This window comes from Melozone crissalis, unplaced genomic scaffold (genome assembly GCF_028551555.1).
Source record: "Melozone crissalis strain CALT ecotype California unplaced genomic scaffold, PUWL_Pcris_2 ptg000007l_1, whole genome shotgun sequence".
Taxonomy (NCBI): Eukaryota; Metazoa; Chordata; class Aves; order Passeriformes; family Passerellidae; genus Melozone; species Melozone crissalis.
In genome coordinates, this window is record NW_026535785.1 from 8491709 (window position 1) to 8516956 (window position 25248).

A 25248-nucleotide genomic window follows, 5' to 3' on the forward strand; every position below is an offset into this window, starting at 1 on the left:
GCGAAATGAGCGTGCAATGGAACAAGCCCGTCTGATGCAGAGGAAATTCTGTTAGCCCAACACAATCTCAGAATAGTTAAACAGAGCAAAACAACTTGTATTTGTGCTCAAATCCTGATGATGTTTATTTACTAGGACAAATATAGCTGAGGGTAGCAACTTATCAACGCTTGCTTTATTTCAAGAGCAAATTGCTGCCATGGAACCAGACACTTGATGTTTCCCTGCTCTCGCCCAACAAAGAAAGCTCGCTTTACTGACTCGGCTAATGACCAGCAAAGTCGCCTCACGTGGATTAGAAAAGTAAAAAGGACAAAAGCTTCGGGATGAAAAATAACAATTTCCCTTGCTTGCTTTTGTGATCAAACAGTAGGAAATTCGCAGCAGAAAACTCTGCTTTGAAACAGAAAAATAATAGTAACAGTGAAAATAAATGACAAGGTCTTGGTTCTATTGAGCTTTAGTGAGCCTGAAAACCCACAAGTTTTGCTGCTGGAGAGTGTATGAGGACTCATTCAAAAGTCAATAATCAGCAGAAAGGGATTAGTACTTTCCAATAACTGTTCTAACTACAAAGACAGTAAAAGGCTCAAGCAACAGCCATATCTTATCCCTTTATACAGGCTCATGGCCCTGAGCTTCACATGTACCGTGTTTACTATTGTGGCAACAAAGCAAATTTGATCAGAGCAAAACCAACAAATAATCAAACAGCACCATTGGATAAAATCTGCCTTGGTACTTCATGAATTTGCTGAGCTGCTGCACCCCAACCTGGGTTTCCTGGACTGTGGAATATGTTCTTGCACAGCCTGATTGCATCTGCAGGTGTGCCGCAGACTCCTGCATTCAGGACTGCATTTCTACCCTTTGGGACAGACTTCCCTTCCTGCTCCTGGACTGACCAAAGTCCAGAACTCCCACACGTCAGCTAGGTGGGAACAGAGCAGGACATTACCAGTTTGTTCTGTGCAGGCATTGAAAAACCAGGTGTGATAAGAGCTGTTTCTCTTGCAGCACCCGCAAACAGATTTACTTAAAAGATTCATAATGTAAGAAATCAACTGGAAATGGAAAGTTCAATATCAGATTAAATTGGTTTGGCTATCTCTGACACAAAATATTCATCTACTAAGGTTCCCAGAGACATCAAGGTCTGAATCAGTTATCTTAATACAAATCTACAGTTGTAAGTTCTCTCATTTTGGTTTTGAAGTCACACTTCCATCTTGGACAACAAATGACTTTTTACTGCTGTTCCTTATGGCCACTGCCCCTTCAGCCTTACTGTTAACATGTTTCTGGGATTAAAAAGATAATTAAATGTCATCTCCATGCTTATGCATTCTTCTCTTCATGCTTAAATTTATTCCCAGCTGAAGACCTCAGAATACTTGATGAACTGGTTGGCGACACCTGGTCCTGTGAATCCACCTTAGCAGCCACCCTAACAAGACAGCAATCTGAATTAAGTCTTGAGCATAAACAAGGCACATGCCAGACCCTACACTGAAGTGTGGTGCAGGTTTGCAGGGCACATTTGGTCCTGAGGGCTGATCTGCAGAGCAGCTGCACTGGAGCCTTGCAGCAAGGATGTGAGGCAGCATGGGGAAGGGCAGGTGGCTGCACATGGAGAGCCACTGGATGGCTCCTGGAACTAGAGGTCTGTTTATCTGGCACAAAGGAAGTTGTTCTTCCCTTATGGGTTTGTGTCTTGGAGGAACTGCCCTACAAGCCACTGGTCCAGTGCAGAGTCTGAGACTTACATTTCTTTATTCACTTTATATTTTCAAGACTCTTCTGGGAAGATCAAGCCCTTGAAGAACATTCCTTGTGGGCCAAGTTGAGACGATTGCATGATGAATGTGTCATGCAAAGCTAGGTTAATGCTTCTGTGATAACTCCGAGAAAAACTCCTCCTGGTTTCCATACGTACACTGCTGCTGGTTCAGTGTTTAATGCCAAAACCAAACTCCTGGTTTTCTCAACTCTTAAGTGAATTCAGTGTAGGCTGGTCACTGCTTCAAAATAGTTTGTCTTTTGTTCATATGATGTCTCTCAGAGGGGGGAACACACCATATGTGTGCAGTGTCTAGGCTCTAGGAAGACATGAGGACACTGCACCAGCTGGCTTCCACTTCAGTGCGAACATGTCACAGGGGGTGCTACAAAGAGCTGTGTGACGCAGAGGTCAAACTGCTTTGGTGTCAACCAGCAAGCAGAACCCTTTTTGTAAGGGTGTAGTGCAGTCTTGAAAACCAGCAAACAATGCCTATCAATGCAGTAGGGTCATTCATGGTCTTCAAACTGATTGGAGGAACCTCTGGAACTAAGGCAACCACAGCAGGACAGACGGTATCTCTAGATAAGGAGTTATGAATCTCAGCAAAGGGGCCTTGTGGAGATCTGTAAGCTTGAGTCTGTCCCTATCCCTGTGTTTTTGTGTTAGAAAAGGCAGAGGGGTTGGGAAAGACAGGGGAGTCTAGATCCACGTTAAACATCACCAAAGAGATGCAGACTAAAAGAAAAGATAAGCCCAACAAAGGCACTTGCTGAAAACCAACTATATCAACAAAGCCCAGCTCCTGTAGCTTGGTGACTATGCTGCCCAGTGACTCCTGTTCATAAAGGGCTGATTCTCCTCCCTTTCAGAACACAATGTGTTCCACACACTGAAATAAATAACAGCCCCTCACCAAGGCCCCGGCAGTGTCAGGGGGTGTCAGGCTCTGCTCAGCAGATAACAAAGGCATCAGCATGGAGACAATCTCCTCCTGCCATCTCAGGCTGCCCTTGCTGCACTGAATGAAATTTTTCTCCTAATGGAAATGAAGAAAACCTCCAGTGCAGATAATCCTCTGTTATAATGGCCGTAGATTTGGGAAAGGGGCCAAGCAGCGTAAAGAACAAGCCAAATCTCTTTTACTTAAAGCCTGGCCTGAATGTGATAATGTAATGACTTTGATTGGGATGTTTCAAATGCCATTCATTGGGATTGACTTAGCACATAGATGATATCGGCCAAAATAATTAAGAACGAGGAATTGAACAGATACAATCAGCTGACTCCTCCTTCCCAAGAAAGCTGTATCCTTTTCCAAGTAGTGGAGAGGACTGCTTGGTTTAAACACTGCTTAGTCCCACCCAGCCAGCACCCTTTCACTTCCACTGCCCTTTGCTTTCTGTAGAAGAATCAATAACTATCATCTCAAACACAGGCCGAATTCCCAGGAGCCCTCTTTGCAAAGGTAAAGTTCCTGGTTATTTTGTGCCTAACCTCCATCTGGCCACTGCTGGTGCCACTTTGCGCTCAGAACCTGATCAGAATCCCACTGAAGTCCTTGAGAAGATTCATGTTCATTTCACTGGATTCTGGATTGTGAGTTTCTTTTAGCAATGTAGGTTTCCAAAAGCGTGGTAGCCTTGGCTGTTGTTTAGAATCCTAGTATCTGTCATAGCTAACTATTATTTCTGTTTTACAGAAATAAAATGCAGCTCAAACTCTGATACTACATGCAAGCTTAAAATGGCTTTCAATTACTATTAGCAGGCTTTTAAATGGGATTGTGGTGACAACTCAAAAGAAGCAAAATACTTAGGGGAGAAATTAAGCTATTGGAATGACTGGTTATATTGAACATGCTCCTCACACAGCTGGCAAAGAGCAAAATAAAGCTGAAATAAATTGATGACGACCACATTCTGGAGGAATGGCAGTTTATCTTAAAAGAGAAAAGAACATTCAGCTTCTCTGCTAAAACAGCTTATGACACTGAGTATTTGGACACTTCTCCCACAAACCAGGAAACCAGTAGCAACCAGAACCACCACAATAGATGACTTTCTATGTCCCACACCAGCATAACTGAGCACAGAATGTAAAATGAGTGCAAAATGCCACCATTCTGAATTTAATATGTCCAATTAGCATCATTCTGATGGCTACAAAGGATGGAAGGCAACAGGGGATTACATTCATTGTCCATTTCAAGTCTTCCAGTAGGCAAATAAACTGAAACCTTAAAAAAAAATCTAAAAACCCCGCCCCCAAAACCAAACCAAAACCAATAAGCAAACAAACAAACAAACCAAACAAAAAACCTCTTACATTGGACAAGCTTTGGAATGGTTAGAAGGCCAAGATCTATTGTTCTGGTTGAATTTGTTACAAGCCCTGGGCACATCATAGAAAAATATCTGTATTTGAATGTTTTCATCTTCCTGGTCATCTAATTCAGCTCCTTCCAGGGAGGTAATTTATTTTCTTCACTGTCACCTTCATTCACTAGGTTTAGAGATGAAATCAAGATGCATCAGCAGCCTTGAGCAGGGCGTCAATGCTACTATGAATTTTCCTTCTCTTCTGTTTAATTGAATTTTCATTTGTATCTCCTCAGTTGTGTCCCCTCCAAGGCCTTTCCCCCCTCTCTCCCCCCTTTTCTCCACTCATCCATATAGATGATACAAGCATTTCTGGCAAGCACCAGCTGCAGATACGAGTTCTTGGGCATCTTCTACTTTTAGAAAAGCACCAAGAGCCCAAATAAAACCAGTGCTTGTTCTGTGAAGCTTGAAGTCTGCTTTTCAGAAAGACCAGTCTCTTTATTAAATCCACTGCCCTCTCAAAGACATGTGATAAGACATGGAGGGCTGCAGAGCTATGCAGTTGTCACTGCAGTGGACAAAAAGCTGTGTCTGGGTTTACAGCCTCTGCTTTGCTGGGTCAGCATAGCCAAACAGGACTTTGCAGTAGCATTAAAAAGTTATTTCAAGATTTCTCCTCCACATTCCCCAAAAATTGCGCTGAGCTCCTGGCAGGCCAGCACTCCAAATGCAGTCTAGCCACAACCTCTTCACTTCTGATTTGTTTGCCATCAGCATAATCTTTCTTTCAGCTTTGAGCCTGCTTTATCAGACACAAATTCACTAGGAGGGATCTGAGATGTAGCCTGTGAAATCTCCCACCTTGAACTGGCATCGCTTCCTCCAACCATTTCTTTTCATTGTGGGGACTCAACAATTCCTGTCTGTGGTTGAGGATGGTCTCTCTTGCACTGGAAATCTGCAGTACAGGAAAACACACCAACTCCTCCATCCAAACTTTGATACAAAGGCTAGAAAAGATTCAGTCCCTCACAGAGATTCACCAGTCATACTTACTACTCCAGCTGAAAGTGATAAAAGCTGTTCTGTGTGGAGAAACAATTAAGAGAAGCAAGAGAAAATTTCAGACAAAATTATCAGGCCATTGGAGAAAGTTCTTTAATGCAAAAACTACCTGCAGTTGAGTGATTCACAATTCATATAACAATTTAAATACTCATGTTTTTAAGTAATTTATGAGTAAACCATGCAGAACACTGAGGAAAATGTAATCTAATAGAATTCTGCATTAGGACAGAGATGGACAAAATGACCTTTCCATGATTTACTCCGTCACTCACTGGTATAATTTCTGCTTGTAATTCATTATTCTGAAGCTGTTTACTGTTTTGTCTATGACAAGGGCAACTTCCATCAATGAGCTCTTGAATGTGGAATTCTTGGCTCGTTATCACAGGAAACCAAAATTCTCATTTGAATATTCACCTTTCTTGCTCCTGTACACGGTACTTGATCCATCACTGAAAAGTTGACATTGTCTTTGGCACTGATGCTCTGTCGATCTGACATAACCTGAGAGATATTCAGGGTATGTTTTGCTACTTAGAGAAAAACTACAGCACTTCAGTCATAAATAATTAAGTGTGAGTATGCAATTGGATAGAAGATCTGCTTCTGTACCTGCAGGTTTGCATTTATTTTTACACTCAGCACACTGCTGTTGGAGATTTACTGCGGGAACTCTGGGCAAATGGTTCAGTGTCTCTCCACTTACAGTAAGGACCGCTACTTGCAGTAATATGTATTAAGGAGGTCTTCTAGGAGAGAATAAATCAGACATTAAAGAAAGCTTGCTTGTAACTGAAATTGAATTGAAACAGTTTCTCTCAAAGCACCTTGTATCATTGTATCTTTTAGCTCGCAGAGTTTTGAGTCCTGCTTCTTCAGCCTCATTTAGGAAGGTAATACTTGAATCTTAGCATGGAAAGAGAGCTTGCTAGGATCTCCCTCGTGGGCAATCTCTTATGGTTACATCCTGCACTGCGAATGGGGGTTTGCCATTTCTGCTGCCAGCTTTTGCCCTTCTTAACAGCTCTGACAGCTCTGATCCTCTTACTCTTGGCACTTGCTTTGAGCAAGGTTCACATAAAGATGTTGGTGCCCAGTCTGTGCATTGTTGTGTCAAGCTGCTGTCAGTCTTCTGGATGACTGCTTAGCAAACAACCTCATTTTGTTATCCAGAGCCTGAACTTGATCATGATTGCTTGTTTGACTCTTGCTTCAAAAGATCAAGCTCTGTCACTTTCTGCCTCTTTTTCACTATCTGCACTAAGTTCTTGTCTTGCCTGCTGGTGTTAAACCTCTGCCAGGCTGGCCATTTCTCTCCTGCATGTTTGTAAGTGATGTAACAAGTAAACAAAACAAGTGTTTATTATTATTTTCTATTTCCTTGGGGGATAATGCAGGAACACAGTTGAAGCCAGCAGGTTACTACTGCAAAAGGCAATGGGAGCAGTGAATTGTTCAAATTCAGAAGCAAGTGAGGCTTCAAAGAACACTAAACAGCCTGGTGTGCTTTCTTGGTTTTTCCTAGTTCCTTAACATATAGCATCTTCTTCTGGGGAAAAAGGGGTTTAAGTGGGAAACCTTCTCATAAGGAAAAGAGGAAACACAAAACTTACAGAGGGAAGGGATAGGGCCAGTTCCTTCTGGAGCTTTTGAGAAGCTATGAATGTGACAAATATCTTTCACAAGGAAGACTTTCTAGCTCGGTTTATTTACAGTAAGAGCACAAAAGGTGTCCTAATGAAGCTGTGAACTGGTGAGCCCTTGTGAGGCCAGAGGAGTACTGGGATAGCTCATTGTCTGAATGGAAGATGGGTGAGGATGCAATTCTCTGTCTCCCTTTAAAAGGCAGCAGTGACCTATGCAAACCACTCTGAATATCAAGGTTAGGGTAACCACATCAATGACAGGCTTTTAATGCAGGCTTCAAAATTTGCTCCCAGTAACATGGAATTTGAAAATGTTGTTCAGCACTCCTGTAATCAGGATTCTGTGACATCTTGGCACGTCAAGAGGGAAAGTTACCTTATAAATGACAAAGACTGTGTCTAAGACTGAGGGAAAATAGAAGAGAGAAGTCTCCAAAGCCCAGGACGACTCAAGCTTGTTACAAAACCAGAGCGATCATTCTAGTGTGAAGCAAACCTGAGCTTTGCATTAAAAATGTAAATGTGATTGAAATAGCATAACCAGATTAAATGGATTTGACCTCTAGAAGCATGAAAGATGATCTAAATACAGTGAAACAGCAACAAATGGCTACACTTTCCTTTTCACTGCATCATGCATCACAGGAAATTTATTTAAACAACAGAGACATTTCAAGCCACTGAGAGATTTGCATTTCTTTTACAAGAACTCACAGACAAAATAAGGCTGGTTTGGGAAAAAACATCATTTAAATGCCTAAAGGTACAGAAGAACTTAGAAACTGCTTTTCAATCTTGAATGTGACTGATTTACCCTCAGAAATTAAGCCCTAGCACACAGAACTAGCCAGGAGTGACTGAATCCTTCAATACAAGCCCACATCTGAACCTTCAGTACATTGCTGCCTTAAGGGAGCATTTGACAGACATTTCTTTCTGAGATTTTGGGATATTTTTTGAATTACATTAACTCATATCAGTGCCACAGTCTGGTTCACTGCACTGCCATAGATCACCATACAAGTGCCACCATACCACCACAGCTGGTAGGGACAGACACCACCAACCAAACGAGATGTTAGCCAAATCCCAGCTCAGGATTTCAGAAGGCTGACAGTAACATGCTGTATGGAATAAATCCAAGAAGACAACACTCAGAAGCAAAGAAACAAACCAAAGTGTTGTGAGGGGGAATTGGGAATGATAACCAAGCAGTCCCGGCTAAGACTGGATTTTCATGCACTCGCAGGGAAAATTCTGCTAGCGCTGTGCAACACTGCCCCTCTGGCTTCCAATTAGAGAGGCAGATCTTCAGGCAGCATTGCCATTAGGAACACTGAGTAAGGAGACTAATTTGGATTTTCTCATCATAGAATCATTGAATAACTTGGGGTAGAGGTCCCTGTCCAAAGCAGAGCTACCATCTCATGTAGGCCAGGTCACACAGGTCCCTGTCCTGTTGAGTTTTGAAAATCTTCAAGGATGATGATTCTCCCCTTTCCTGGGTCCAGTTCCACTTTTGCATCAACCTCCCCATGAAACATTCTTTCCTTATATATATTTCCATGAAATGCTTCCATGTTGCCTCTCATCTTTCACTGTGTATCTCTAAGAAGAGTCTGGCTTCACCTCCTCTCCTGCTCTCTTTGGGTGGTGGAAAGGAGCAGCAAGGCCTTCCTCAGATTTCTGTTCTTCAGCTCCCTCAGCCCCCTTTACTCGACCTGTGCACCAGCCCAAATACCTTGGAGGGCCCAATTTATCAGTGATTCCCCCCTTGATTTAGGAGATCCAAAACTGAATGTGACATTTCAGATGCTGCTTTGTAAGCACCAAGTAGGGGCGGGGGGGGAAGGAAGATTTAGTTCCAGATGATTTCACACAACCTCATTTCTTGAAGTCATTAAACACATATAAAATGCTACAATTAAACCTGCTCTTCTAAAACCAGTGTTTTTTCCTTCTCCTTATATAAGTAACATGACAAAGAACTGTAAGTGAAATAAATTTGAAAGCTTGTACCTGAGAGCTCCTGTGGCAGAAGAGAAATGCATGTGGCATGAAAAAGCCCACAACACAAGAATAATTTCTTTTCCCTGATCTTTTATTTTCCAAAAGGAGTAAGAAACAGAATAATATTTGGACAATGGTTAGATATACAGAGTGGCACTAAAACCGTGTTGCAATCAGCACAAGCAGAGATTATGATCTTCAGCAAGGCTCAAGTGTTAACTCAGTTCTGTCCAAGCCTGTTGATGTTGATGTGCACAGCATTAGAAAACTCGGTTGTTCTGGGGTTTAGGTCTGAGCATGAATGAAATATGAGCTATCTCCTAAACTTAACCACATGCAGATCAGTTGCAGCTCTAATTTGGAAGGCCTGTAAGTGCTGTGGCCTCAGTGCAGCAGTGCTGAGCTGCACAGTCCTCACACAGCAGAGAGTTAAGCACGGAGTGAGTCTTCAGGAGGATCCAGACAATGGTTCTGCTGAATGAGGAGGATTCGCCTGCAGAACAGACTGAGCAGGATGTGTCTGAGAGCTTCAGACAGGCTCTGTGCTGCACCAGTGTGTGCCCAAGTTAGTGAGGGAGCCACTAAAAATGTGATGATCTGGGTTATTTTAAAAATCTCAGTATATTTATCCAGTTATTTAGAATTTAAATACACTGCTTTGGCTGGGCTCGCACCATTGTTCTGGACACTTTGTAAGAACTTTTTTCCAATTTTTTACTGGAAACTCCAAAAACCTATTTCAAAGACCATGAAGGAGTAGTGAATAAAATCAGAATTTAAATTTAATCTTGTATACTGTATATATGTTTATGCCAGAAGACCTCACCTATTTTTTTAATCACAGATGGGGAAATTAGCACTATTTGATCTCACTGATCAGAACTAAAAGTACCAGTGTAATAATTCAATTTTCATGCTCTGTCATGTAGGAAAAACTTTATAATTTGTTCAGCTAAATATAAATTTAAAATAAATAGATTTCTTGAAAGTATTAGTAAACAGAAATAGTATATAAAATAAAACTTACGTAGAAAAATAAAGGCTGGATTCTTAATTATTTATTGAAACATATTAAAATTACTAATCACTAATTTTTTACCATTTATGGGCTCTCTAAGTGTTTCTTTCCTCTTCACACGTTTGTTGTTGAATGCTTTTAATAAAGCAGGCACTGAACAGGCATCACCACTATCACCACAGAAGATACCAAGATTTTGATTTGCTATCAGAACCTGAAGAAAGCCAGCACTGGCTTTCTTCTGTCCTGCACATCCCAGCTCACTGCAGAGATAAGATCTGGCTGGTCCCAGCAGCATGCTTCCAGGGGAATTCTTATTAAGCACAAGACTGTGCCAGGATGAAGGTATTGGAGGCCCTTCCTTTTTTCTAATGTGACCCTGATGCCATCAGTCAGTGCTGGAGAAATGCCAACCCTGGAGCTGGGATTTGGCACCGCACTCTCCTGTTCCTCCTTACCAGTGTTTCACAAAGGCTCAGGGCACGCAGAGAGATGCAGATAACAAACCTTGACCATCAGCTCATGTATCTACCATTTAAACATCTTAAATGCACACACTGAGCAGCATCAGGTTTCCTGTTGAAGAACTGGCTGGACAGAGTTGATACAAGCACCTGTATCAACAAGTTGATACAGCACCATGGCTTTTTTCCTGAGCGGTAAAAGCAAGAGGATATAAATTTATCATACTGCTAAATTGAGGAAAACAAGGGCATGCTTCTAGGAGCTTTCTGCTTTATTAAGTAAATATCTCCTCATTCATGTGGAAAATTTTTTCCAATTTGGCTAAATAATTAATCATCAGAGAGTGACTGGTGATTAATGAACACTGTGATGACTTTCTGAGGTGTATGTTCATCACGACAATTTTCTTTCATCCCAGTGGTTTGTGCTGGTGTTACTGACAAAATGTGATGATAAAGGCTCTGCAGTGTCTGTGGTGATACAGACATTCCAATGATACAAATCTGCCCATTTTAGAACTTCCAGGAGGTGAGATGGGGTCCCCACCTAACCCTGGGAAGGAACATCTATCACCTGGGCATCAGTGCAGCAGCCTGGCAATGAGTGACCAATTTCTTATTCTCCCAAGAGCACTGTACTAAGAGCTCTCTTTGCCCAGTGGAAGGAGCTGGTTTATTTGCAACAAGCTAAACCACCCTGTAACCACCCCTGCTGTAACACCCTTTCACACTGCTTAGAGATGTAAAGAGGCTGTGAGTAAATAAAAACAGATTCCCAAAATGCACTGAATCAAATACTCAGTTCTGCACTACTTAAGAAGCCAAGCTGATTGTGTTACATTTAAAACTCATTATGAGGATGGTATTTCTCTCCTGTGGATGAAACTGAGCAGGAACCTTCATGCTGTGGAGAAGCACGTGCCCTGCCATGCCAACCATTTAGAAGCACAGGAGAGGATGACAATTCACATAGCCTTAGCTATTGCAGTCTGAAATTAGGGCATGCAGATCCACATGGAAGTAATTTTAAGATCTCACCATGAATTTTGGAGGGCCCCAAAGCTGATCTGCACCAGTTCCACACAAAATTCCTCCAGAAATGTATACATGGGACTATTTCATTGTGAGACATCAAAATGAGATATTCTCCCTCCTTTGCTGTAAAGGCAGGAGCTGGATTATAGCAAGGTCCAGCTGTAATGAATAAGGAGCACTGTAATGGCAGTAGGGAAACATCTCTATATCACTGTGAGATGGCACTCACTACAGCTCTAGAAATCCACCTCTAAAACTTCTCATTTGTTACCTAGATATGCTGCCTAATGTCCATTTTGTGCACTTAGCCTTTCCTATACACTTTTACTTAATGCCTTAAAACTGGAGCTACTAACTCCAATGAGCTCTAAGAGGGTGAGGATAAACCACCCAATTCTGCTAGGAGGTAGCATACATTTTTATCATTTAAGTGATATTTTCCTCAATAGAGGCCCATTCTGATCTTATTCCCTTCTGTAATGATTTCCAGCTGATGCAGAAATACTCCAAGTACCAGACTGTTATGGTGTGTACAAGTTGGTGTTGATTATGCTCTTGTAGACAAGAGAATTTAATACAAGTCTGAAGTTGCTGTAATCTCAAAGCATGAGTCACTGCTCTGCCTTTCAGACTGTTTGAAGCACTTGGGGGTTATGTTTCAGAGGAGGGACGTGCACAGAGACAAAATGTCCATTGCCAGCCTCGCTGCCAAGGTGTAAGACTGGGGTCATGAATTCTCTAAAGAGGATATTTTCTCTTGGACAACTGAAAGGCTGCTAAACCACTCAACTGAAGACATTTTTCATGGCCTCCCAGTGGAAACATGGATTCCCCTATTCCTACACTACGTAACTTGACACATGCCAAAGAGAAGAAAATCCCTTTCCTTGTTATAAAACCCTGTATTTCCTACCTGCATTGGATCCTGCTGAAACCTGCTCCAAATTTTGCTGGAACACCTCAATCCTAAACAGTCAGTCTAGAGCTCTGGGCTTTGTCAGAGATCACACCTCAAAGCACTTACTAGGTTCAGCATCTCCCAACCTTCTGCCATAAGCAGCTCCAGCAGAATTTCTGCTGAAAGACTGCACAAGTTATCCTGTAACAAATAGAAGAGATGATAAATTGCCTTTGGCTCCTGAGGGCACAAGACTCCAGAGATGGGCCTGGTGGGGAGAGAAGGGTTTTTAACAACCATGGCCCAAATTCTCTATATTGCAGGAGGACCCTGTTACCCATCTCTCTTCTCTCTGTCTCAAGCTGGTGTACTCCAGCTCCTTTGTTTTAAGCTTACAGATTTTATACTCAGATAAAAGCTTTGCTGATGAACTGAAATAATTTTTGGTGACCAAGCAAAGTAGGACATGCCCAAGAATAAAGAAAAACAAAGTAATTTCAGCTCTGCCAGTCCTTCCCTTGCAATGTCAAAAACTTTATTGATTAGCAATTGGAAAAAAGAGTGATATCAGCTTACTACACAGTTTTCTGGGCTCCCTTCTAAGGGCACTCCTCAGTTCTTTCTCAATTAATGTGACAGCTGGGGAGAGTAAGCATTTTTATTGGTAAGTTAAGAAATGCCTCCATCAAGAGTTTTATTCTAATATCGCAGTAATTGCACAATAATGGAGTTTTGGATTAAAATACTTTTTTCTCTTTTTTTCTCAGCACTAGAAAAACATCAGTTCCTTTGCTTTGTGTTACTCAGTAACATTTTCCAGCCTTTTGCCTTTTCTGATTTTAGGCAGATTCCTAAGAGCATCTTATAATCAGGACTGTAATCCTCCAACCTCCCTTACATCTGTCATTTTCCTGAATGATCTTAAAAATAAAATGAGAATGATTCAATTAATGGTTTAGGGGGATTTTTACATAAGGCAGAGCATTTCTTCAGCATTAGAAAATGCATGGCACAAATCATTAGTATTTCCCTCTATGAGTAAGAGAAAAAAGTTTAAGGCAAGAAAAATGGCTGTAGATTTAATGTGCCAATGCCTTTCAGATCTTTTTGTTTCCTGGTTTTGGTTTTGTGAATGAAACTTAGCAACATCCAGGATCCCACCAAGTGTCACAGAAAAATCTGAAATTCATCACATCTCATAAAACCTACAGATTGAATAGAAATCATCTTCAGTGTAGGAAGAACTTGGCCCAAAGTCCAGTGAGCTCAAAGAGAGGATTTGGGGTCAGTAGCATTCAGATTGATTTGAAATAAGTGAGGTTGCTGGTTTCAATATTGCCAATGCTAAAAGGTATCAGGCTTCAAAAGTAACCAAGCCACTGAGATGTATTTGATTTCCTCACCTTCATTTTGGGAATACTCAGTTCTTGAGTACTCAGGCTAGAATAAGGTAATTTATTTTTTAACTTTTCTCTGAAGTGAGGAGAGCTGGATGTTTTCTTTCAAAAACAAAATACACATCTAAGCAAAGACCACCTGAAATCAGAGCTGATCCAGTCATCATCTGAGTCCAGGCTCCACAGAAATAATTTCAGGCTCTACACAAACCCCCAAATATCAGGAGATTTGCAATTGCACCAGGAAAAAGGGACTAGACTCTTAAACACTCTGGGCACTTGAATTTAAGGTTTTGGCAATTCTTATCTGCTAGAGCTCCTCTTTAAACCAACGTTATAAATAAAGGACCAAATCCCATCTTTCACACTCAGCTGCACTCAGGGTATAACCACAAACTTCAGAGTGTAGAGGATGGGTCTGTCTATGCACTGTGTACAGCTGCTGCCTCATCAGAAAAGCTTTCTGTCTTCTTCACTATCTGAGCAGGAGTTTGCAAAACTGAGCTCTTGGACCTGCATTTCCATCACACTTTCTGGCTGCATATCCACCAGCTTCAACACTCCTTTGTGATTTTGTATCCTGCAAATCCAGGAGAAACCAAGGGAGGTTGATACTTGCAGAGGCAGGCTGTAACTCTGAAAGGGGACTAAAGAAAACTATGTGATTATGGGAGTGTGAGACATTCCTGACTGCTCTTGCTCTCCAGCAATCTGCCTTGGCCATCAGTGAAGCACTTCTTCATTTCACTCTTTCTCTTGACCAGACCAAATGGAAGAGCCAACACAGTGCCTTGATCTCCATTATTTGTCTCTTTTTCCTGCTTCACCCATTTTGATAATCTCCCCCATATTCCACAGGTAAGCACCCTGGAGAACTCACATCAGGTATGAAGTTGTATGCCAGACAAATGGGAAAGGACAGACTGAAGAGGAAAACCACAACCTTCTTTAATTTGTTACCTAATTCATTTGTCAATCTAATGTCTCTTACAACCTCTGGGTTAGCCAAGCCATAAAACAAAACAGATCCCTGGTTACATTTGTGCAGCAGATTTGTCTCTTTCTTCTGAGCTCATTAAAACAACTGCTTTCATCTCATTAGATTGCTAAAACATTTCCAACAGAACTAGATGTGTCATGTCAGAATATGACAGGCAAATTTCTTTTGAGGTTTTAAAACTGGGTTGGAAGAGGAGAAGCTATGCAGTTCACTGTTGTCACTGAAAGATATTTTTACTTTTATGAGTCCCTAAAACAAGAAACAAATTAAGAACTGTCAAGGAAAAAGAAAAAATACAAACCCAAAATGTATTCCATCTTGCCTCCTAATATTGTTACTGCTTTTCTCTGAAATCTCTCTCAGTCTAATAACAAGAACTTTAAATATAAAAGAAGGAACTACGGTTGTTAATGTTTTGGCACAATTAAAAATCCAAGAGGAAGGAAATAAATGCTGAAAACATGATTAGTCTTTGCAACTACAAGCCACAATGAACAGCCTTACTCTCCTCTATTCCCAGCTCTTATTCTTGCCTGTTTCAGGAGCAATCTCCCTGTGCTTTGCCACTGCACTGGAACATGACACCCACAGCATCCACAGATACAAGAAAGCATCTGTGAGGGTGGGGAAAAACGTTGCTGTGAGGAGAGAGCCCCCTCCTACAGCATCCCCCACTGGGATGATGTCTGACACCCTGGCAGGAGACCCTGCCTAGCTCAGGGTGGGTAACACTGCCCAGCTGCCATCCCAACATCCCAGAGCTGCCCCAGCAGGCAGTTTGCTACTGCTTTCCCTGCAGGTTCCACTGCCAAAACATCCCCACCAGAGCCTCCTCCCTGCTGGGTCCGTGTGCCACATGCGCAGTGCCAAATCCGCACCCACGGCAGAGAGCGCTGGGGCAGGTCCTGGGAGAATGGCACAACTTCATTGGGAAGGCTGCAGCCCCTTCCCCTGCTTATTGAAACCCAGCTCAAATACTGCCCAGGTGCAGCCTGTCACTGCCCTACTTTGGGCTTAAAATCACAGAAATCCTGGAAAACAGCAGGAGACAAGTAGGGATGAGGGTGGCTCAGCCTGACCTGGTGCTCCAGTGAGGTTTGTGCCTCTGGGTTGCCAGCTCCCACCACGATCAAACAGCTCCCAGATGGAAGCAGAGCCGAGTGGGGCTCTGCACCCAGTGCCAGAAGGCAGAAGAGCTGTGCTGGGGAGTGGGACAGACCATGAAGACACAGTTTGCAGCCCTGTCCCTGGGAAGATGCTGCAGAGGCGAAGCAATTCTGCGCCGTTAGCCCCTGTGGGGTGAAGTATTCCTGGGGGAAGGGGCTGCAAGTGTGAGATCACTAAGGATTTGAGACACAGACATGCAGCAAAGAGCACTGAAGTGGGTGTTCACAACACATCATTTCATTTCAACGGCATTTGGCATCAAATTGCTGTAAAACCAGTGGGCGGGGACTGCTTCTCACTGAAGAAGTTCATTAGATTATAAGTAATTTGGTTACATAGAGAGCAAGTAGAACCTGGGGCTGTTTTGAGGGGCTTTTTGAAAAAGGTCAGAACAATGTATCAGCCGGCTGTTGGGACTGATGGCTGCTGGGGAGAAGATAGTAGATATTTCAAGATAAGCACTGTACACTAGTGTATTTTTCTCCTGATTGTATATTTCCATCCTTCTCATACCTAACATAAAAAACATTTTGTGAAAATGACTGGCACAGCAGAGAAGCCTATCAACTGAGTTACTGCCAGCACTTCTGGTGAAGAGGCACATAGCTGCTCTGGAGGACATGCAGGGCTGGAAGCTCTGGCATCCTGTGAAAGGGAGCTGGACTCAATCTCTGTGCCCAGCACAGCAGGGGACAGAAGCTGCTACTTCTGTAAAAGTAAAATCCAAAACCAAAACCCAAGATTTTTCCTGCAGGCAGATGAAGCCATGTCTCCTCTGGAATGCCACACCTATAGCTAAACCCTTGTTTGGGAAGGTGAAATATTGCCCTGGCTCACCAACCAGAACGGTGGCTGCTGAGTAGGTGGCAGGACGTTGTTTTTGAAGCCACGCCAGCTAAGTCAGCCTCTCTGCGTAAGCACCATTAAACACTGGGTTCCCTGGAAGCCTGTGCTGATGGCAGCGGATGGTGTCCCCGCCCGAGCAGTCCAGCTCTGCTCACCACTGGATCATGTCACAGATTTAAGTGTCCTGCTAAGCAGTGAGAGATGGAGATATGCTTGGTGTCCTGCTCTGCTGAGGCTTCTGATGAACAAGCATATTCACCAGAGTTTTAAGTCCCCACAAAAATATCCTAAAATAACATCAGTCTCTATTTCATGCTACAATCCAGGTATTCCAAAAAAAGAAGATTATAAATTCCAAATTCTGCATGTGCTCAACATTTATTTGAATAGACAAGATCTAAAAAATATTTATATCCATTGCACTCCTATATTGTGAATTTACTGAGATAGGGTGGTGTGAGTGGAAGATGATTTTCTCTCGTCTGGTAGCTCTCACCTTCTAGCTTAGATTTTAAAGGAAAGCCTGAGCTTTGCTTGGTTACAGATGGTTTTTAGATTAAGCTGAGTGAAAACAGAATCTGGACACAGCCTGATTCTGAATGCTGTGGCACACTCTGGAGTCTCATTGGCTTGCATGGCACAATCATGCCTTTCAGAACGGTTCCTCTGACTAGCTTGGCTCCGACCCTTCATTTTGAGGCATGGGTAAAAGCATCTGGACTGCAGGACTGGTTGTGAAAAAATACAGCAAAATTAATCAGCCAAGGTGGAATAGTCAAAGTGCAAGGCTGAAGGGTGTCAAAACAACCATGGGTGCTAAGAAAAGAGTCATTCCTAGCCTGTGTTGCCACTGTTTAGGATGTACATTCCAGACTCCAGTTCCACCTCTCTGTCATTCACCAGTACCTCTTGGTTTGATCGATAACTCCCCATTCACCAGCTAAAAGGTATCTCCAAATATTTCACTAAAAAATCCTGAATTACATTTTACAAATCCTTATCTACATCCTGGCTACACTCTCAAATTACTGTAATTTCTACTTTTTCTCCTGCTACCTAACATTTCGAGGATTAACTGGGCAGTGTGTAACCTCTTCTAGTCCTATGTAACAATGTCTGCTCTCTGTTCCTTTGTCTTAGCATTCTCCAATCTGCCTCTAGATTCCTGTGCTTGTTTCAAGGCAATATCCAAGTGTGAAGCTGCTTGAGCCATTCATGAGGATGAGATTTATTATCTAGAAGCACACCAATAATACAGTATTAAAAAAAAAAATAGCACTCTTTCATCAAAATCTAATGAACATGAGATTTAATCTTTATTAAGAATTCATTAGGTTCTCAGCAAGGCTGTCTAATGGAGCTTGACCAGGTGAAATGCTAATGCCTAGATTATATTTAAATTAATTTTGGGCAGTGTTGGTTTCCCCGTCGCTCTCGCGGCGCCCGCGGCTGCGCGGCTCCCTCCAGATGCTGCTGCCGTGCTCATGGCAACACCGCCGTCCCCACCCCAGCCTCCGCGCACTCCACTGGAGTTTCCACACTCACAGATGCCTCCCAGTTTCCAGCACTATAAGCCCATCCATCATAGCAGCTTCCTTGATGTTTTCACATTAGGTACAAAGCTGCAAGCCTGGCATGCCTTACTTTGAGTAGTTTTAATGAAATGCATGTGTATATATATACATATATATATATATATACACACACACACACACACACAAAATGGGTATATTTCAGCCCTCAATATACCAGTCTAGTCCAGCAAACAGGTTATTATCTTGATGTGATTTGTTTCAAAAAACAAGAGCTCTGCTCTTTGGAAAACAAGAGTGATTGTATGCTTATTGTGTAGCCAGTGTGGTCACTGCCACCCTCCTGCCTATGGGCTCTATGTGTGCACTCTGCTGTTGTAGTTCCTACAGCCTCTCCCTTCAACCAAAACCCATCGCCCGCCATTCCAGCATGCTTCTGCAGAAGCAATTCCTAGAGATTAAATAATTTATTGGTGTTCATCTGCAGCAACATGTCTCCTGATCCACCTTCTGCACACAAACAAGAGCAAACCAAACCCACCCCACCCCAGACCCAAATCAACTGTGGGGTTGAAAGGGGGAAAAGCCCCCTTTCAAACAGTGAAAGGGGATAATCAGAGCCTACAGAAGCAGGGTACACAAACGTCAGTGGGAAAAGGCACGGACACCACTGTGCACTAGAGGCAAGTCTCCTCACAATGAGACCTCCCAGCCCCGCAGCGCCTTGGGAAAAGCACGGCCTCAGGCGGGGATGATGGTTTCATTGAACCCCCGAGGGGTGGGCACAGCGGCCACGGAGCTGATACAGAAATATCCGGGTCACCTGCTGAACCACCCTGCCTGGAGGGAAGCTGAGCTGAAGGCCCAGATCTGCCCCCGTGGTGCACACACATGCACACGCACATGCACGCCCACATTCACACACACTCTCTCACACACACTTATACACACAGGCATACACTCCCACCCATATTCACACACACTCACACACACACTCTCACACACACACACACTCATACACACAGGCACACACTCACACACACTCTCACACACACACACCACACACACAGGCACAGACTCACACCGACATTCACACACACGCACACACTCACACCCACATTCACACATGCACACACGCACACCCGGGCCGGCTACGGGAGCTCAAGGCTGCAGCTCGCGACGGGCACGGGCCCCTCTGCTTATCCCGGAGCCCCTCAGGCTCCTCCCGGCCCCTCCGGAGGCAGCCGAGCGCGGTTCGAGCCCCCGCCGGGCGCTGTCCAGCACGAACCGCCTGAACGCCGCGCCGGGAGCCGCCCGTGGCCCGCGCAGCCCCGGGTGCCCGCGCCGGGACCTGCGCCCCGCTCCCCGCGTCCCATCCACACCCCTCTCTGAGCCTCTGCCCCTCGCTAAGCAACCCCGGTGCGGGGGGGCCCCTCCCAGGCACGGATCCCTCTGCAAGCACCAGCATCGCAAAGCGGCAACCGCTCCCAGCTGAAATCCAGACCCTGAACCAGCGCCCAGGCTCGTTCCGTGATGGCGCCCGCCTCCAACCAGCCCGTCATGTTTGTAGCGGTGGGAGGACGGGGAATTTCATTGTATTTTAATTTTTTTTTTTAAATGGGTGGGGGGAGAATAGTCGCACCACGGGTGTACCTCCACCTCTATTAGCCTTCCCTGCACCTGCTTTCCTACGGGGTGCATTTACACAAGCCACGGGGATGCTTGGAAGAGACCTTGCGGTGGGGCTCTTCGCTGCTGTTTATTACACGGTTACATCTAATTAAACACAGAAAAAGGGTGTGGGAAGCGCCAGCGAGGAGCGGCGCCGAGTACCATAGGGAGACTCGGATCCCAGAGCAGGAGAGGTTTGAATGAGATGAATGGCCAAGCTCGTCGTTCATTAATTAAAAGAAGAAGGTACCAGCTCAATAAAAGGGGCTTTCAGCGACAGGGAGCCTTGGTTTAAATCCGCAGAGCCGGCAGATAACACCCCGACATTAAGCTTAAGTGACAGCGGCTCGCTTCCCGGGGACATCGGCGCCGAGGGGGAAGGTGGGCAGCCGGCCTCGCTGCACGGCCGCCGGGGGCGAGGCCGCGGGGCGCCGCTTCAGCACCAGCGGGCCCTGGACAGCGCCGGGAGCGGCGGCGGCCCCGCCGCGCTGTGCCTGCGCGGTCCCCTCAGGTAAACATGGCGCCCGCGGCCCTCGCTCACCTCCGCGAGCCCCCGCCCCGCTCTCCCGCCCCGCACCGCCGCTCGCTCGCTCCCCCCGCGGGACTTACTTCATTTGCTTCACGATGGTGCTTTTTCCCGACTCTCCGGCTCCTGTTAGAAGAGAGATGAAGTGGGATAAGCACGGGGGAAGAGGAGGAGGAAGAGGGGGGCGATGGGGGGCGACCGGCGGGTTCTCACCGAGCAGGAGTAGTTTCACATCTTTGGCCGCGCTGATCCCGTCCTCCTTCAGGTTCTTCTCGATGGCCTTGCTCCGCTCCAGGGCGGCTCTTTCCTCAGCACTCAGGGTACATCCCATGGCGGCGATGAAAATTAAAAAAAAAAAAATGAAAAAAAAAAAAGGGGGGGAGGGGGGATGCAGCCCCCGCCGCCTCGGCTGGGTCCCGCGGGCAGAAAGGAGGCGGCGGCCGGGGGGCAATAAAAGAATTAAAGCAAATGGCCGTGAGGCTCCGGGTAGCACAGCGCCTCCGCGGCGGGGCTCCCGGCTCCCTCCTGCCCCTCTCTCCCCGCGCCCGAGCGCTCAGTGCATCCAGCGGGGCTGCAGCGGGCACGGCGAGCTCTTCCCGGCCGGTAGGCGGAGGCGGAGGCGGGGGAGGAGGTGGAGGAGAAGGAGGAGGAAACGGGTTGGCGGCGGGGGAGGGTGCGTCCCTCTCCCGTGCTCCCGACTGTCGCTGTCCCCTCCTCGGCGGGCGGCGGCGGAGCCGAATGGAGGCGCGGGAGCGGCGGCGGGCGGGCAGGCGGGCGGGAGGGAGGAGGGAGCGCGGGGGCGCGCCTGGCTGCGCGCTCCCGCCGGCCTCGCCCGTGACGCGCGCGACTCGCGCATGCTCGGGGCCGTCCCACCCGGGCCCGCGGCTGCTGCCCGCGGCGGGGCCGCCCGCTCCTCCCGGGCGGGGGTCGCGGCCCGGGGCCCGGCCCCTCGCCTGTCCCCGGGCGGGAGAGGCCGCGGCTTAGGCTGCTGCCCCTGGTTCCCGGTGGCTCAGAGCTGGGGGCTGCCTTGGTGGAGGGTCTAAAGGGGAAGCCATACGAGGAGTGGCTGAGGGCGCTTGGCTTGTTCCGCCTGGAGAAGAGACTGAGGGCAGAGCTCATCGTGGGCTGCAGCTTCCTCTGGAGGGGCAGTGCAGGGGCAGCACCGATCTCTTCTTGCTGTGACAGCGCCCGAGGGAACGGCTGCGGTTGTGCCCCGGGGGAATTAGGTTGGATATTAGGAAAAGGTTCTTCACCCAGAGCGTGCTTGAGCACTAGAGCTCCCCAGGGCAGTGATCACAGCTCCAAACCTGGCAGATTTCAGGAAGCATTTTGTCAAGGCTCTCAGGCACATGGTGTGACTCTTGGGGATGTCCTGTTCAGGGCCAGGAGTTGGACTCGATGATCCTTGTGGGTTGCTTCCATCTCAGGCCGTCCCACGGTTCTGTAGGAATGGTGCAGTGCAGAGCTGAATGTTGGGGCTGTGACAGCAGTGTGTGTGTCCGTGGGCACTGGGCTCCCCTGGCACTGCCCTGGGCACTGTGGCGACCCTGGCTCCCCACATGCCCTGAGGATCCCCACATCTCCTGCACCCACACCCTGCGCCTGCCCCCAGCCCACAGTGCCGTGGTTGTGACCTGGCCTGCCAGCAGCCCTCTGGGAGCTCCTCACAGTTCAGGCACTTTGATCAACACTTGCAACGTGAATCGTTTACATGCTCCGTGCAAAGCATCAGGTTTCAGCACCATGTTGGATTATGTTTTCCATCAGTGTAATTAACAGATGGTTTGGGTTTTTTGTGCTGCAGTGCGGTCACAGACCTCACCAGATGACCTGCCTTCTTTTCATAACCATTCCATGACATCTAACAGTGATTTAAGAATTCTAGTGAATTAAAGTCCCACAATTTTCCTGGCAGGTTTTGCCATTTCACAAGGTTGGAAAAGAGAGAAGAAAACAAGTGTCAACAAGGAAAATAAAATAAATTGAACTTTGTTTAAAATGCTTTCCTACACGCCCAGACAAGTCACAATATACTCAACTTTAATCTATAACATTGATTGATATGTGACAATCTAGCTATAAAAAGATCTAGAGAGGAAGGAAGTATTGAGCACAGCAAGGTACAATGCATCAAACTAAAATGAGGATAATCAAGGATTGCTACCTGATCCATGGAAAGGACACCCACCATTTCAGTAAACAAGAAATCTGCAAAGGGATGTTTGATTGTTTGGAAGTAGATGTCAATGCTGAGGCTGCTGATTTCGCCTCTAAAAGCCACTCCACCTCTCTGCCAAAAAGCACCCAGCTACAGGAGGCCTGACAGGAAATCCCTGTGCTGTGGGAAGGAAATGCAGGGCTGTCCCACAGGCCCTGGGGAAGGCAGGGGCTGCTGTTGGTGCTGTTGGTGTGGGTGACCAGTGCTTACATCATGTGGGTTTTCCACTTGGGACCTCTGCTCACAGCCTCCTCTGTGATTGTCACACCTGCTCTCCTGAGTTCACCAGATCCCATTTCCAGGACCATTTCCTTAGGGGTAGAAATATTTCTAATAGCACTTAGAGTATTTGAAGCATGAAGTCACAGGCACTTTCCTTCCAGGCAGCCATCATCTCCTCCCAGTGCTGTTTCCCATTCCTTCTTCCTCACAGAAGATGTTCTTCCCATTTTCCCTCTTGACTTCCAAAACAAAAGGGAAAAACAGGACATGAGGTTAATGAGGTAAAGAGGGGGTATGAAAAAAAAGCAGACAAAAGAAAGCAAAAGGTAACTCAGTGTATTCAAGGACTAGTAATATTTACTACACATTTGTGAGCTAATAGGTGCAGTGTATTTGAATTTTGGGTAATTTATTTCTGGGAGCTCAGGGGACTGAGATGGACAAGCAAGCCTACAGCATGTGTTCAGCAGGGAATAAATGGAGATGGGTGCGGTTACAGAGCAGTTCCTGCTCTTTCATATTCGCACAAATCTCATGTGTAAAATCAATAGGATCAGAATTTCAGTCAATAAGTTTCATTTCAATGGTTCTAGCCAGAGGGAATTACAAAAAGTGCCGTATAGAAAAAGCACAATGAAGAAATCCAGAGGCAGTGTCCTCATGAGATGGCTGCATTTTCTTCCCGTCTCCTCCAGCAGCTTGCCAGCCTTGGACTCATATTGGGAAACTCTCCAGGGGTTTTACTAAGAGAATTAGTCTTTTGTATCAGCCTCTGGCTACTCGTTATCTGACAAATTTGTAGCCTGAGTCTCCTGCCATGGAGAAAATTATTTCTCTTCTTCTTGACCAGTGTGGAGTCTGCAGTCAGCGCTTTGTCCCATGAACATCCCCATTGCTACACAATAATCTGCTAATTTCTTTCTTAAGGGAAAATCAGAAATTGGCAAGTCTTCTCCTTGCTCTCTCAGCTCTCAGAAAAATTCAGGGGAGCAGCTGTGAAATTGAGCCATTTCTGAGCCATTTTTTTCCTGCTGCTAACTGAACAGAGCTGATGGAAACATTTCTTTCAAAATTTTCTTAGAGGGAAATTTAATTTTTTTTAAAAAATCTGCTTATTCATGGCAGATGAATTTCAAGAACATGAAAGAAAAAAGGTTGCCTCCTCCACCAAACAAAATGCATTCCAGCCTACTTGGCTTTTGAGATAAATATATTGGGTTTTGTTGCTGAAAAAGATGTTTCCCTTTTTCAGGAGCTGACAGAACTCCTCTTTTAATAAAAGAGGACTGGTTGCTGGTAGTAACAACTTCAGATGAAAATAGGCTTCTTTTTTTCCCCCTTGTAAATGAGAGAACCTCTCCATTAAAGGTGGAGAGGAGGAACTTTCTTTCTGGCTATTCCTGCAATTAAACTCTTTCATCAAGGTCCATAAAGAACTCACTTGTTTCTGCTCAGACTGCTGTCTCCCAAACCTAAGAGTCAGCAGTGTATTTTAAGCAAAGTCTTCATTCTCCTGTATCTGATCTGTGCCTCAGCAAAACCCAGCTTCTTTCTGCAATCAGTTTTCAAACATTGTGCTAGGAAAGTTAATCAGATATTAATTTCTTTAAGAAGTGAAGGATGGTAACAGAACTGATGGGTGCCATTGGAAAAGACTGTGCCAAAGTCAGATATTGCAGGTAGACCACAGCTTTATGATCTCACCTGTGTTGTCTTATCCTGGCTGCTTCCAGACTGGGGAGAGATGAGCCTTCCAGCACACACCACCATCCTGGGCTCTGCTACCCAGCTCAAGGGTTTGTAGAGTGCTCTGGCCTTCCTCCTAGAATCATAGAACATTTTTGGGTGGAAGGGACCTTTCAAAGTCATCTAGTCCAACCCCTCTGCACGGATCAGGGACAACTTCAACTGGGCTGTGTTGCTCAGAGCCCTCCCCAGTCTTGCCTTGAATGTTTCCAGGAATGAAGCATTCATCACCTCTTTGGGAACCTGCAGTTCCCTCAAAATCAAGCATTTCTCCCTTATATCTAATTTAAATCTGCCCTCTCCTATTGTAAAATCATGGTTTCTTTTCTTTTCACAACAGATCTTACTGAAACGTTTGTTTCCACAGCTTGCCAGGAGGTAGCAAAGAGGGCTGAGAAAACTCTTCCATGGGCCTTGAGAAAGTCTCAGAGCTACCACAACACTCCCACCAGGACACCAGAGGTTGCAGTAGTATTGGAGGGAATGCCACATTGGCTCCATCCCTGTAATTAGTTGATATTGTGGGATCAGCACATCCTAGAGAACTGGTGGGTGGTACGAGGAGGGAGTGGGGCAAGCCCAGAATGGTGTGGCCATGGGAGGAAAGCTGCAAAGCTTTGCAGCTCCTCTTTCCCCTCCTACTTCAGGGTTGTTGTGTCCAATCCATAATCTTATATTCC

At 45.4% G+C, this 25248-nt stretch overlaps 1 protein-coding gene across 2 annotated transcripts in view; it reads right to left on the reverse strand.

Annotated features, from left to right (window-relative positions):
- Positions 1–21166, reverse strand: part of GNAO1 (G protein subunit alpha o1) — a 140841-nt gene extending 119675 nt beyond the window's left edge. The window contains exons 1-2 of one of the 2 annotated variants that reach the window (XM_054296198.1): positions 20596–21162; positions 20466–20508 (exon numbers count right to left, since the gene is read on the reverse strand). In XM_054296198.1, coding sequence (XP_054152173.1) covers positions 20466–20508; positions 20596–20713 — 161 coding nt within the window. In that variant the 5' untranslated portion in view covers positions 20714–21162. Of the gene's footprint in view, positions 1–20465; positions 20509–20595 lie in introns of both variants that reach the window. The other variant, XM_054296197.1, reaches the window with a different exon arrangement.
- Positions 21167–25248: the final 4082 nt, after the last annotated feature.